Source organism: Acomys russatus, chromosome 32 (genome assembly GCF_903995435.1).
Source record: "Acomys russatus chromosome 32, mAcoRus1.1, whole genome shotgun sequence".
NCBI classification, from domain to species: domain Eukaryota; kingdom Metazoa; phylum Chordata; class Mammalia; order Rodentia; family Muridae; genus Acomys; species Acomys russatus.
The window spans coordinates 22,375,200-22,389,103 of record NC_067168.1 but is presented as its reverse complement, the minus strand read 5'-3'; the positions used below and the strand labels follow the sequence as shown (position 1 = coordinate 22,389,103).

Here is a 13,904-nt window from a genome sequence, read left to right as displayed (position 1 = left end):
AAAAAAAAAAAAAAAAAAATCAGAATCTCAACAGCATGTTTGCTGTGGTTTGGGGAGCAGGCAGCTATTCCTCTCCATTTCCAGAATCTTCCCCAAATGCCCATTTATGGCAAGGTCCCATGAAGCCTGAACTGGTCTCAAACTCATCCTGTATGAGCCCAGGCAAGCATGGAATTCAGTACGTAGCTGAGAACTGCCTTGAATTCCTGGTACCTCCTGTCTCTACCTCCCTCAGTCTTCTTCATGCCTAGATTTTCCCCCACAATTTCTGATCATCTTTTTTTTTTTTTTTTCTTTTTCTTTTCCCGATTACCTGGGTTGTCGTCAGTCTGATCTCAGCTGCAGTCAACAGAACCCACTCAATTGGGCTGAGAGGGGTTGACAATCAGGCAATGGCTGCCTTACAAACTCACTGGATAAACTAGATTCTTCTAGTTTATCCTGAACAAAGACTCTAGAGTAGCCTGAACAAGTGTCCCGAACAAGATGGCAATACCCTGGTGGGACAGAAATGCTGACGCCAAGCAGCAGAACCAGAAAGCTGCTGACCAAGACCTCATAATATAGTGATGCTGGTGGTTTCTGTTCATCCGTTAGAGAGATCTGACTTCATGAAGACATGGCTAGAGACGATAAAGCAGCAAAGGAGATAGTGTGAGCCCAGCAGAAAGTTACAGAGGCCACAAAGCGTGGCTTGGCGAGAAATTCATGGAGAAGAGGATCTCAGGAGCCTCTGCCAGGCTGGGGAAAAAGGCTCAGTGGCTAAAGCGTTTGCCGTACAATCGTGAGATGCTGGATTTGGGTTCTTAGCACCAGAGTAAAAGCCAGGCATGCGGCATGCATCTGTAACTGCAGCACTGGAGGGCAGAGCTGCTCAGATACCCGGGCGCATGGGTCAGCCGGTCTGACCAGGCAGTAAGCTCCAGGGTTAGTGAGGGATTCTGTCTTGAAAACTGAGATGGATGGGGAGAAATGAGGACAGTACCTGTGGCTTCCACACACCCATGCACAGTCTAGTACATCCACATATCACATGCCTTCCTTCCATACACACACATACACATGCACACACGCACACACGCATACGCACACACATGCACACACACACACACACACACATTCCACACATAAATAAAAATTGTATCAATCAAGGAAGTGGTTAACAATTGCAGAAAGAGTAAAGGACCCAGAGCATAGTGGGTGGAGGAGTAGGAAGTAAGACAGGACAACACCCCGCACCTTCTAAAAGCTGTAAAGGAGGGGAGGGGATAGACGGTGATCAGAGCATGGTACAGGTGGGACTGGGCAATTGTCTCAGCTGGGAAATGGCAGCCACTAGTCGTCCATGTTCTAATGCTCTCAGGAGTAATTCAGTCAGGAGGAAATAGCTGAAAACAGACTGGAGAGCAATGCCTGATGGCTACAGCTGGGTCCTGAACAGGGAAGTGGTGGGACGCGAAATTTGAGAAGTGAAGAGGAAAGCGGTTAGAGACTTGAAACACCTGAACTAGAGGTCACGGGAAAGAAATGCTGAGGCTATCCCAAGTGGATCCCCTGATGCAGACTACAGGGCTGGCAAAAAGGGCGGGTGTGCTGGTTGGCGTCCATCAGCCTAACACAAACCTAGACCTATTTTGGAAGAGGGACTCTCAATTGAGAAAACGCCTCTACCGAGTTGGCTGGTCTGTGGGGAGTTTTTGTTTTGTTCTGTTGGTTTTTAGGGACAGAGTTTCTCTGTGTAACCTTGGCTGTCCTAGACTCGCTTTGTAGACCAGCCTGGCTTATAACACACAGCAACCGGCCTGCCTCTGCTTCCCGAGAGCTGGGGTTAAAGGTGTGCGCCACCATGCCCGGTCCTGTTGGGAGTTTTCTTGATTGACAGTCGATGTAGGAGGGCCCAGCTCAGCGTGGGTGGTGCCCCACGGTGCAGGTGGTGCTGGGTGGGTTCAAAAAGCAGTCTGAGCAAGCCATAAGGAACAAGCTAGTAAGCAGGGTTCCTTCATGGCCTCTGCTTCGGTTCCTGCCTCCAGTTTTTGCCTTGAGTTCCTGTTCTCACTTCCCCCAGCGATACAATGTGACCTGGGAGTTCTAAGCTGAATTAAACCCTTTCCTTCCAGTGTTGCTTTTGGCTGTGGGATTGTATCACAGCAATAGAAATCCTAAGACAGTGGATAAAGGTGCTGGCTACCATCTATGCTTTCCTGAGTCCAATCCCTGTGTCTTGTGTGACAAAATTTTCCTGGGGAGATGCAACACACACCTACTCACTCCAGATAGGGAACCATGACAGACCCGAATACGGATCCCACCAAAGCCCAACTTAGTGAACCAATGAGTTTTATTGATGTTGCTTATAGAAATATGGGTGAGGGGTTACTGGTAGGTATAGAAATGACTCAAAGACAGCTGTATCACCAAAGCCCACTCCAGCACGAGTGACAGCTTTGCTTGTCTGAGAAGTGTTCGCAGTAGGAATGCTCAGCCTTTATTGCTTACACTGCCTAGTGAATTGTGTCAGTTTCAGGGACTTCTTGAAGCAATTTTGAGTTGTTTACTTTCCTGTTTAAGAAGCTTCTCTGCAGGATAGAGTGTTTTTTTTTTTTTTTTTTTTTTTTTTTTTTTTTTTTTTTCTCTCATAAAATTGCACAGCAATGTGTTGGAAGTAGAAATCAAGTTGTCCTCTGATCTCCACACATGTGCTGTGGCACAGCCTTCCCCGCCAATAAGTAAATAAATAAACAAATGTAATTTTAAAATTTGAAAAGACGTTATACAAAGACTTAGTGTGCAGATCCTGAAAAGCTGGATGAGCAGAGATGAGGTGGCCTGGGCTGTGTGATCCAGTGACTTGATTGACAGAAATGAAGATATTGCGACTATCTATCAGGCTGTGGAGACAACAGACCCCAAGAAAGGGGAGTTTCTCTAGCCATCTCATGCTGGGAGAAAAGACCCCCTGTTGGGGAATGGGGCTGTGCAACTTGCCTCCAGAAAAAGAGATCTCACAGTTCTAAAGACTTGTCAGCCACCTTATAAAGGTAAGCCCAGTCAGTGATGAGTCATCCAGAAGATGAACTCGATGGGGGTCGAGGGTGGGGAGTCTGGTTTTCTGTGCCCCTTGTCCCAAGGTGGCTGTATTGGAGAAATCTTACTTTTCTTGCTATTTGGCTGTTTTAATTGACTTCTCATGGACCTGTGGCCAAATTTCACTTCTTGGGTACAGACTCTCACCCACGGGACTGAGGTGAACAAATGTTACAGAAAAGCTCAGGCACTTCGGGTTTCAGCAGTCAATCCAACCTCAACTGAACCCTAAAACAAAGGGAACCTACTGGCTTGTCAGAGAAAGTCCAAAGGTGTGTAGACTTCAGGCACAGACTAAACAGTCTCTTTAAGATTATTCTGCCGGATTTACTGCAGATGCTAACATTATTCTTATCTTGCGGCCTTCTTGCCAGGCTAGACAATGGCTGATAACAGTAATCAGGGTTGAAAACTCAGTGGGGGGGGAACCTTAGAAGTCTGGGAAGGAGGAAAATACCTTCTGCCTCTGTTCTTCCTTTCAATCCAATCTCCTGCTATTTCATCCCCCTGGCAGGACGCTCAGAAGCAGCTTCCCCATGCAGAGTGGGTGAGGGACAAGTGACAAGTGAGTCTGAAAGCGCCAGGAAGGTGTCTTAACAGGTTCAGGAGACCCTGGGCAGCCAGACGGAGCAGTCCTCTTAGGAGTGGCCTTAGATCAGACTGGGAGGTGGCCAAATGTCTCAATGAATCTTTTGTTTGTTTGTTTTGTTTTTTGTTTTTGGTTTTTCAAGACAGGGTCTTTCTGTGTAGCTTTGGCTGTCCTGGACTCACTTTGTAGACCAGGCTGGTCTCGAACTCACAGTGCTCCATCAGCCTCTGCCTCCCGAGTGCTGGGATTAAAGGCGTGCACCACCACGCTCGGCTGTCTTAATGAATCTTAACCTGAGGGTGGTTCTAGGGCCTGAAGTACCAAGTCAGGGTTTGGGGCTGTCTTTGGGAAGGGGGGGCTGTCTTTGGGAAGGGGGCGCTGTAAGAATTGAAGTAGCCATGTAGTAGTTGTGTTTTGCGAAGAATACTTATACAGACAGGAAGCTGTGTGCTAGCCAGGGGAGGCTGGGCTATGGCTACTATTGCTTTGGTGTATTAGCACTCCTTCCTCCCTTCCTTCCTTCCTTCCTCCCTTCCTTCCTTCCTTCCTTCCTTCCTGACCACAGAGTAATAGGACATTGGTTTGACTGGCACCCACAGACACAAGCTCTCACGTTCCCCTAAGGCAGCCTTATCTTCATCTTCCACGATGATGGGGATTTGTGGTTTGCCTATCATGCAGCACTGAGGGTGGATGAAATGGCCAGCAGTTAGTTTTGCCAGCCTTCCCGTGGGAAACTGGTGGTTCTAAAGCCCGCTCAAATGGCAGGCGGCTGTATTTTGTCTTTTAAAAGGCCAATCACATACTCTTTCCAGGAATTTGAGTTGGGGACAGCTACATCCAGGGCTTTTGAGAAGCCGACATTGGCTTGTCTGGTAGCAGTGGCCTGGAGGGCAACTCTGGAGGCAAGCAGGTGTACTTGGCTGGAGTCCCCAGCACTGTCTGTCTGACCCATCAGCTCTCCGGATTCAATGAACAGCCCACCATTCCTTCTGTAACCCTTGCTTCATTGAAAGGAAAATGTCCTGTCCCTAATAACCGAAAGCCTCCAACCGAGTCAGTGTGCTTTAAAGACTTAGTCCTAAAATGCTCCAGAGCTAAAACACTTGAGTCCTTCCTTCCTAGTAGCATTTGGGATAAAAATATTGTAAATTCCCAACATCATAAGAGTTCAAGGCCAGTATTCACCCTCCAGGACCCATGGACCATGAACACCCTTTAAAATCGGTGAGCTTATATCACAGTAGATATGACTTCACAGTACCTTAGGGATTTTCTTTTTTATCTAAGGTTGTAAAAAATAATATACTACGGATTTCTCAGGGCCATAATATCCTTTGGTTGTCATATTTCCTTGTATTTATCAGCATTACACATAATTTTGCTTTCTTTCTTTTCAGACAGTGGCTTGCTAGGTAACTTGGGCTAGCCTGGTACTCACTATGTAGTCCAGGCTGGCCTTAGCCTCCTGAGTACTGGAAGTGTTTCCACGTATTTTACTGTCAGTTTAGGAATACTTAGCTGAAGAGTATAGCCTGAACATTCACAGAGGAACACAAACGCAGTCCTAAACACTGTGCTTACAAATCATTTATTCTTATTCCATACATTTGTTTTTCAGCAAAAAAAATGCATAGTTATATCATTTTTTACAGATTTCTTTTTCATAATCCTGACAGGAGAGAACAAATGTCTGAGAAAACTAAAATCTTAGCAAACTGTACAACAGAAATGAAAGGCAATTTGTTCAGTCACATGCACAGAATTGACCAGAATAATGTCTGTTTCTATGGATGATTTTTGCCTCATGTTTCTGGAAATCTGGAATTATGATGAAGTGATACTCTTCTGTCAGAAGACACCTCACAGTCCAGGCTAGAAGTTCTGACACCCTGAGCATGCCTCGCTTGCTAAGTCAGCTCTTAGGGTGAGGGCTGGAGTCAGGGTGGCCTAAGAAGAATTAATTTAGCAAGCGGTGGGAAAAAAAAATTCTTCATGCTTGCGTTATTCTTCACCCCCCATCTTTCTCCACTATCACCATTAAATGAGATTTAAAACCAACATATGAAACCTTTCTGTTTGATGTGTAAAATTCTCTGCCTCTGCCCCTGAAGACAGATAGGCCCTCAAGCAATACCCTCGTAAGGCAGATCGATGGCTGAATGCCTCAGTCCACAAGGAATTCTTTTAGGAATCTGTTGTCTTTAGAGGCTGGCTTTGTGGAAAGCAAAGGCTTCGAAGGTGGTTAGGATGGGCTGGGGAAAGCTGAAAGGAAGGTTCCAGTTCAGAGCTACCATGTGTCTAAGCAAAAGCAAAAAAAAAAACCCAAAAAACCCCACCACAGAATCCTGCCCACATCCCCAGATGGAATGCTTTGCAACAATATGTGAGGCTTACGTTTTCCGTGTAGAAGAAACGAGAGCCCGGGCTGAGCATCCAGCTGCGCTATCTATGATCTGCCATGGTGACACCCCATCCACATGAAATATGCCTCATGTCCTCAGTGCCTGGGTGCTCAGTTGCTCGGTTAGAATAATTTTCCTCATGGCTCCAGAAAAGTAAACCAACTTGGCAGAGGCAGACCTGTACTACTGAGCTTTCCCAGGAGAGGGAATTTAGTGATGTTTCTACACAGAATTTTATAGAAAAGACTTTTAAGTTTAGTTATGTTACACACCTAGAATCTATCTGATACCTTTTTTTCTAAAAACAAACAAACAAAAAAAATGGTTATCCTTTTTTAAACTACACAATATTTACAGTTTGAAAGACCCAAGAGGCCTTTATCATTTGGGTGAGAGCTCAGAGAGATTAAATGCCCAAAGATGAGGCTTTGGAGAAAGCCCTGGTTCTCATCCATGTACTAAGGCCTGCCCTTTTTTTTTTTTTTTTTCTTTTAAACAAACAAATTGCTATTACAAATTTTTGGAATATAAAATTAAAATATGTCTTTAAAATTTCTATGAATTGCCTTTTAGTTTTTTTATTTTTATTTTTTGCATCCAGCCAGTTAAAAAAGACTATAGTTTCTAAATAAAGATGGAATCAAAAGAAGTGAAAGAAGCACGGCCCTATACGTCACCCAGACGCTGGGTCTATTTCCATGGTGTCTTACCTCCGCGTGGTGGTCATCCAGGAGAAACAGAGTCTTTACAGCATAGCTAAATAGCCAGCTGAGGACCCCTTCCAACTCTGCCTTGAGTGCAAGTACTTATTGCATATTTTGGGTGGAGCTGTAAGGCATGGGGGAAGGTGGCCTGCTACTTTTTACACATTCGAGAGTAGATCTGCACACTCAAGACATTTCCTTGAGAAATGTCATGTTCAAAACAAGCAGCATTAATGCTTCTGTGTTACATTCAGAAGCATAACCGAAGTGTGGGGGGGGGGGTGGGGGTGAAGGTAGGATGGGGGTGGGGGTGGGGGGCGGGGATTTCCTAAAGCTTAAAGAAGGGGCTGCTATCTTTCCACGCCAAATAGTAACCTTGTGTTGTTGCATGCAGGTGTGCGTTCAGAGCTTGTCAGAGGTCACACCCTGCCATTATTATTAGCATTTTGGGCCCTGACCTATAACTAAACTATCCAGTTCTGCAGCTTGCTCACTGACAGCATAAGAAACAAAAAGACAAGGCAAAACCAAAAGAAAGGCCCACAAATTGGTGAGAAATCCACAAACCAGAAATGCAATACATTTGTTCTTTGGGGAATGACAACAGAAATTTATGTTAGGGTTTTTTTTTTGTTGTTGTTACTATGAACTGATAATCATTCTGTAATTAAGAAAAATTATTGACAATACCAACAATTTCAACACTTCAATAGGGAGGCTCGTGGCTTCTCATAAAGTAGTAGCCTGTAATACTGGGTTTCAGCCATCCATTGCTTCCTTTCTCAGGGTGTCTGGGCTCGTTTGCTTTCGTATGGCAACACATGTCAGCAAATTCCTTCAGGAAAGTGATTCAAAATGCCATTCACAATTAACCCTAATGTCTTTTTGACCTATGCCCTAATTTTATGGAAACAAATTAAGCCACTGGATAAATGCACTACTCAAAATATCCCCTGGCACCAGCGCTGTAGTCAAAAGCGAAAGATGTTGTTAAGATGCCAAATTGAATCCCTTTGCCACCTGTTTGTGCACTGACATTCAGAGTCCACATGCTTTTCTAGGGACAGATTTTAAAACCAGGTAACACTGTCCATAGCTGAGCAGCTGCCTGTGCTGGCTGCTTGGATCCAATCCCCCAGCTCTTCTGCCAATCATATGATCCCTTTATTGACAAGTGACTTTTTTTTTTTAAACATACTTTCCGGAGGTTACAACAAAAGGATCTTAGAAGAGGGAAGAAAAAGGCTAGGAAATGTTTGGGGACTTAAGCATTTAACCTCACTCTGTGAGGGATCTCGCTTTGACTTCACTACACTACCTCTGAAAGTCACTCAATTACACCTCACTGTAGGCACTTTGAATGTAGGCTCTTCAGAATGGTGTGGGTGTTATAACTCTTCCAGTAGTTCACCATTAGTGTCCCTATTGTGGTGCTAAAACTTTAAACTTTGTTCACACACACTCTCCTTACACCTGACCATACATACGCTCTCCTTTCTTTGTTTTTTGTTTTTTTGTTTTTTGTTTTTTTTTCAAGACAGAGTCTCTCTGTTTAGTCTTAGCTGTCCTGGACTCACTTTGTAGACCAGGCTGGCCTCAAACTCACAGTGATCCACCTGCCTCTGCCTCCCAAGTGCTGGGATTAAAGGCTTGTGCTATCACTGCCCAGCTCACACTCTCTCTTCTTACACCTGAATTATACATTAAAGTTTCAAGAGTTTTTGTTTGTTTGTTTGTTTGTTTTGCTAACAGAGAGAAAAGTAAAAGGCTACAGATAAATTACTGTGTTAATTAAAATAAGACCCTAGAGAACCAATAGGAGAAAAGACTCAAACTGCTCTGCTCTGCTCTGCTCTACTGTAAGATAAAAGGTAATTATACGGATGGATGCGTGGATCCTTGCTTAATGTCTTACACACGGTAGATGTTCAGTAAACCAGTAGGGAGATCACACGAAGACTAGATGGACATCAGTCAAAGATGCTTAGCAGAGTCAGTCAGCGATGGCAGACTTAACAGATGAAGAACAAGGTGATGAACCCATGGCGGCTGGCAATATTTTAAGATTCCATCATCGAATTTTTAAGGTAGCCATCTCCTATTTTTGCTCTGTTTCAAATTTAAATATGTCCATTCAATTAAAGGGACATATTTATCCAAGATTGTATACAATATGTCTCATTAGCATCTGTGTGTGTGACCCTGTAACATAGCCCTGAAGACCAATAGACACAGCTATCCCTGCCTTCTAAAGTCAGTTTGAAGACTGAATTCTGTCACCTTCAGCCGATGGTAAAAACCCTTGAAAAGTAACTTCTACCATACCTGTCTACTATAGCACATGAAAATCAACCAGCTGGGAGAATTGACGATGAAAAATCCTTGCCTACTGCTGTTAGTCCTCAGATTCATCACCAGATCTGAGAAACTTACCAACTTTGCATTCCTAGCAAATGCTCTCATCCATGAAAGCAGCATGACGAATTAGGCTAAGTGCTTTTCTGACGGTGAGCACTTCCAGGCGGGGTTTATGAATGGAAGCAGGTGAAGGCTAGTCTGGACGGTTATGTTAGCCCTGTACTTTCTCCCTGGGCTATTTATGGAACGCGTATGGCCAGTGGAAAAAGATCATGTTTATTTTTACAAGCCAGTCATGACATGAAGGAGTTTGTACTTCCTATCTCTGGGAAGGTCATCTTCTTCACCTGAGTGACAAGGACGGAGGGGGAAAAAAGGATCTCCTTTAGCCAACTAAACCTGAGTCTCAGCTACCCAACCCTGGGAGCAACTCACAGAGCAACAGGCACAGAAATCAGTCATTTCCCAGGCCTGACTTCAAGGGATTGCTCCTGGAGATGCCGCCTAGGTTACAACTAACAAGTGAAGAGAAAACGGATTCTATAACATGCTTCAAAATTTTAATAGCGCATAGGTTGTATGAAGATAGTGAATTATTTATACTTTTGTCGTGTATTTCAAACTTAAATGCAATCAAATAAAACTGAATCTAATGGATGTGGCAAACTGGAAAACACGAGAAAGCATCTTTTTTGAAGAGTTTTATTCTGAAATGTGTAGCAAGCTTGGTTAGCTCTGCGCAAAGAGAGACTGGGTAAATATTTGCTCTAAAACAGCATTATCTTCCTTAACAGAAATAATATAAATTCAGCCAGGAACAAGTAGTTAAAGCATCCCTGATCTTGAATGGCGATGGTGTGTGTGGTGTATCTGCCAACGGGAAGGGGAGCTGGTACCGTTTTCAACTAGAATGTCCCATTGCTAATGCTAGTGGCACCTAGAGAGAGGAGGAAAGGAGCATGGCAAAGGGAATGTCAGGAGGGGCGGGAGGGGAGGCGAGAGGAGGGGAGTCCTCCTGCTCCCTGGGGCATGCGGCCCTGGCCAGCGTGGGGGAGACGGTTCCTGGGAAAGCAGGCCATCTCGCTGGCGCGTGCATCGTAATCACCTGAAAATGATACGGGTATGATTTTATCCTCAAGTGGCCCCTGCTTAAAGACAAAGGCACACAGCAAGAAGGGACCTGGAAGATCTCCAACAGAAACCTAAAGATGACAAATTCTGGGTTTTAGTTCCTGTTCTCACGTTCATAGTTTCTTTCAGATGTCTCGCTCTTGAGAGTTCCTTCCAAAGGGGGTGTCCCAATGCAGCAGCAGCAGCAGCAACAACAAACTACAAAATACTCTTTAGCCTATTCATCTGGTTTATAAATGAACACTCTTTGAGACTCTACAAGAAGCAACGGTGACATGCAAGTAAGTGTGTGTGGATCCATCCTGATTTCCACTGCAATTGAACCTAAGCGCTGAAATGAAGTTTCGCTGAGGAACAGAGTGTCTGGCAGGTGCACACCACCAACCTCTGTGACCTAACAGAAATCTCCTCGCATCTTGCAGAGGACGAGACAATGACATTCATCAGGAGTCGTGCAAACTATATCTTAAAATCCCATTAAGAAGTCCGAAATTATACACACACACACACACACACACACACACACACACACACACACACACGCATGCACATTTAGCTTCTGTGTCCAAGTGAAAACACACAGGGCATTGGTTCCTCCGGGGAATTGTGCCAAGATTCTCTATTTACAAATACAGTAGCAATTAAAAGCATAAAGAAACACCAGTCCTTTCAGGAGCACTACCAGTACTGAAGCAAGTGTTCATGTATCCTATGTGCTTGCCTTAAATTACATCACGAGGCCACGTGTAGTTGCCTCTTAGCTAGAAGGGCTTATCAAGAAGTGTGATGCTATTTAAATGCGCTACTGTTAAAGAGTTGCCTTTTTGATGACAGGTAAACAGTTATAAGAAATGTATAACAACGCTGGCCAATAGGGTCATTAGAACGCTTCTGGGGGGCATGTTTCCTAACCAGTCAAGGATTTGGGGTGACTACCAGTCGTTTCCACAGCCTGGGTTCAAATGAGACTTTGATGTTTAACTGGGCGACTGTGGTCTCACCTCAGCTCGAAAATTTCGGCAATAAAATAAGTAACATGCTCCTGACTTCCATAGTAGAACTGCCTCACCCAATCCTGGTTGCCTTTTAAGGTTTAAGCAAGGATCCATGCGTCGCTGTCCTCTGTCCCAACCTCTGTGGTTGTACCGGGAATCTCAGCCACGGTAGAGGGCTGACTCCTGCAGAAGCCAGGCATTCTGTACACTTCTGAGCTATTTCTGGTCCCGCTACAAACCTAAACCCAGCCCCATATTCTTTCTCTTCTGTTCAACCACGATTCGCAGGAAAGCAGGAAAGAGTATACTCTTCTCCCAGTACGAGAAGCTGTGTTTGAGGACCAGTCATTTGGGCATTGCTTCAAAAGGCACATTTATTTTAGTGGCAATTTAAGTAGAGAGGAAAGACTCAGATTAAAAAAAAAAAAAAAAAAAAAAAAAAAAAAAAAGACAAACAGAAACCCAGGGTGGGTTTTATGGAATACATCAAAGTAAGTAGGAACCGGAGACCTATACAAACCACTGGGACCTTGCCAACAGCCTAACCAGAGTCCCTAAGTACTCATTCACAGTTTTATCAGGATGCTCATAGGCCTTTTGAAAACACTGTTTTTAAAAGACTTAGTCGAGAACTCTCAAGCAGCTCGCCCTAATGTCCAGTTCACGTATACAATGCAGAAGGCTGCAAAAATCAAAATTATGTGACAAAGAAAACTCAGTGCATCTCACAGGCTTTGATAAATTATGAAAAAAATCATTATATATTATCACTTAAATAACATCTGATACACATTTTGAAATAATTAACTTGTGTTCACATTCCATGCATTGTCTAGTGGGTTAAGCCCTGGGTTTGTGTTTTTGTGCCCATCTCCCAACAAAGAAAGCTCCCTTCTTATGACAAATCCAAGCATCTCTAGACTGCAGTGGAAGCAGGCAGGGAGTTGTGTTTACCCTCTTCACTGCATACCTGCCTTCACTACGGGACACAGAAGACTGCTAGAACAATCTAACTGTCTGGCATTCTATCTGTAATCACAATCTTCACCGTCTTTGCAAAAAACCCTGGGTATCATAGGACAATACCTAATTTTCTTCTGCTTCATCCTCATCTCCCTCTTCCAGAGGCCAAAGTGGACTTGGGATTCCCCAACTAGCGGCAGACCTTTCTTTCACTTGCAGTCTGCAGCACCCTCCTCTAGCAAAGAAGGAAACAACAGAACTTGAAAACAAGCCAACAATAACAACAGAAACTCCACGCAAACAGGTGGGCAAACCATAGCCTCCTTCCCGGTGGAGGCTCACTTTTTACTGCAGAACTCAGAGTTGTTTAGGAACTTCCTGATGACTAGCCCCAAGCAAGCCACCAGCAGCAGCATGTAGCCAACTGTGCCCGAGAAGGTGGGAGCAGCAGGGGGCGCCCGGAGGAACTGGCGCAGGCCCTCTTCCACGTAGTACACCTGATCATAGATACTGAGGAAGGTGAAGATGTGGAAGAGCTGGTGACTGTGGCCAATGATGTCAAAGAGACCCGGCTGGATGCGCTCAGGGATCTTGCTCACGTTGAAGAAGGCAGCCACCACCAGCCAGAAGTAACGGCGGTAAAAGTGCACGAAGAGTGTGGGGTTCTCGCCTCGCAGGTCGAAGAGCCAGCTCTCTAACATAATGGGACAGGCCATGCTCAGTGGCATGACGAAGACAAAGGTGCGCAGGGCGAACGGGTAGGAGCACCAGTCAGTGCGGCTCTTGCAGCAAGCCACGGTGCAGGCCACAGCCAGCACGAAGGCCACGGGCAGCACGAGCGCTCGGTACACCGCGATGAGGCGGGTGCAGTCCACGTGCCAGCCCAGGCGCTGCTGTACGTACGGCGTCATGACCCTGGCGTCCAGAAGGCTCAGGCTGGGCAGCAGGTAGTAATAGTAGGCCACCGTGCTGCCGAAGCCATAGTAGCTGATGGAAGCGTAGTCCAAGTAGAAGAAGGCGGCGCGCAGGCGCAGCGACAGGCAGCTAAACACGTGCGCTGTGCAGCTCATGGCGAAGGTCAGCAGCACTCCCGACGCATAGCACCACAGCGGCAGCAGCCAGGGGTGGTGGAAGGGCACGTCGCTGCCGCCCAGGAAGAACAGGCGGCAGAACTTGCTGAGGAACAGCAGCAGCGGGATGAAGTGCGTCCAGAAGTTGAGCGTCTCATTGGTGGGCTTCAGCACCGAGGCCAGGCACTCCTGCGCCGTGCACGGCAGCCGCCGGTAGCCGGACAGGATGAAGCACTCTACGAAGTCGTCCGGCACCTCGTCCCAGCGCAGCAGTGGCTTGGCTGCGGCCGCCGGTGGGGTCCTGGGGGCGGGGGCGGGGGCGGGGGGCGAGCGCCGCGAGGCCGGGGCTGGCGGCCCCTTCCCCCCCGCGCCCCGCTGCTGCAGGCGCCGCGGCATGGTGCCCCGGGCTGAGCTAGGGCGCGCGCAAGGCGACCGCAGGCGCCGGTCGCCGTCGGAGCCTTTGTGCGCGCGCGCACGCGGGGCCGCGGCCGCAGGTTGGCTACGCGGCCTCGGCCCGGGAGCCGGCTGCTCCCGGAGCTGAGCGCACCGGGGGATAGCTGCGCGCGGCTTCCAGGCGGCGCCCTCGCCACGCTCGCGCGGTGTCA

At 46.4% G+C, this 13,904-nt stretch overlaps 1 protein-coding gene across 1 annotated transcript; it reads right to left on the bottom strand.

Annotated features, from left to right (window-relative positions):
- Positions 1–11,886: 11,886 nt before the first annotated feature.
- Paqr9 (progestin and adipoQ receptor family member 9) lies at positions 11,887–13,695 on the bottom strand. Its single transcript, XM_051140450.1, has one exon. It carries the CDS (start codon positions 13,693–13,695, stop codon positions 12,568–12,570), a length of 1,128 nt encoding a protein of 375 aa, XP_050996407.1. The 3' UTR covers positions 11,887–12,567.
- Positions 13,696–13,904: the final 209 nt, after the last annotated feature.

Bases quoted from the DNA above. Each gene is read 5' to 3' on its own strand.
- Paqr9 (XM_051140450.1), bottom strand. From the start codon at position 13,695: ATGCCGCGGCGCCTGCAGCAGCGGGGCGCGGGGGGGAAGGGGCCGCCA.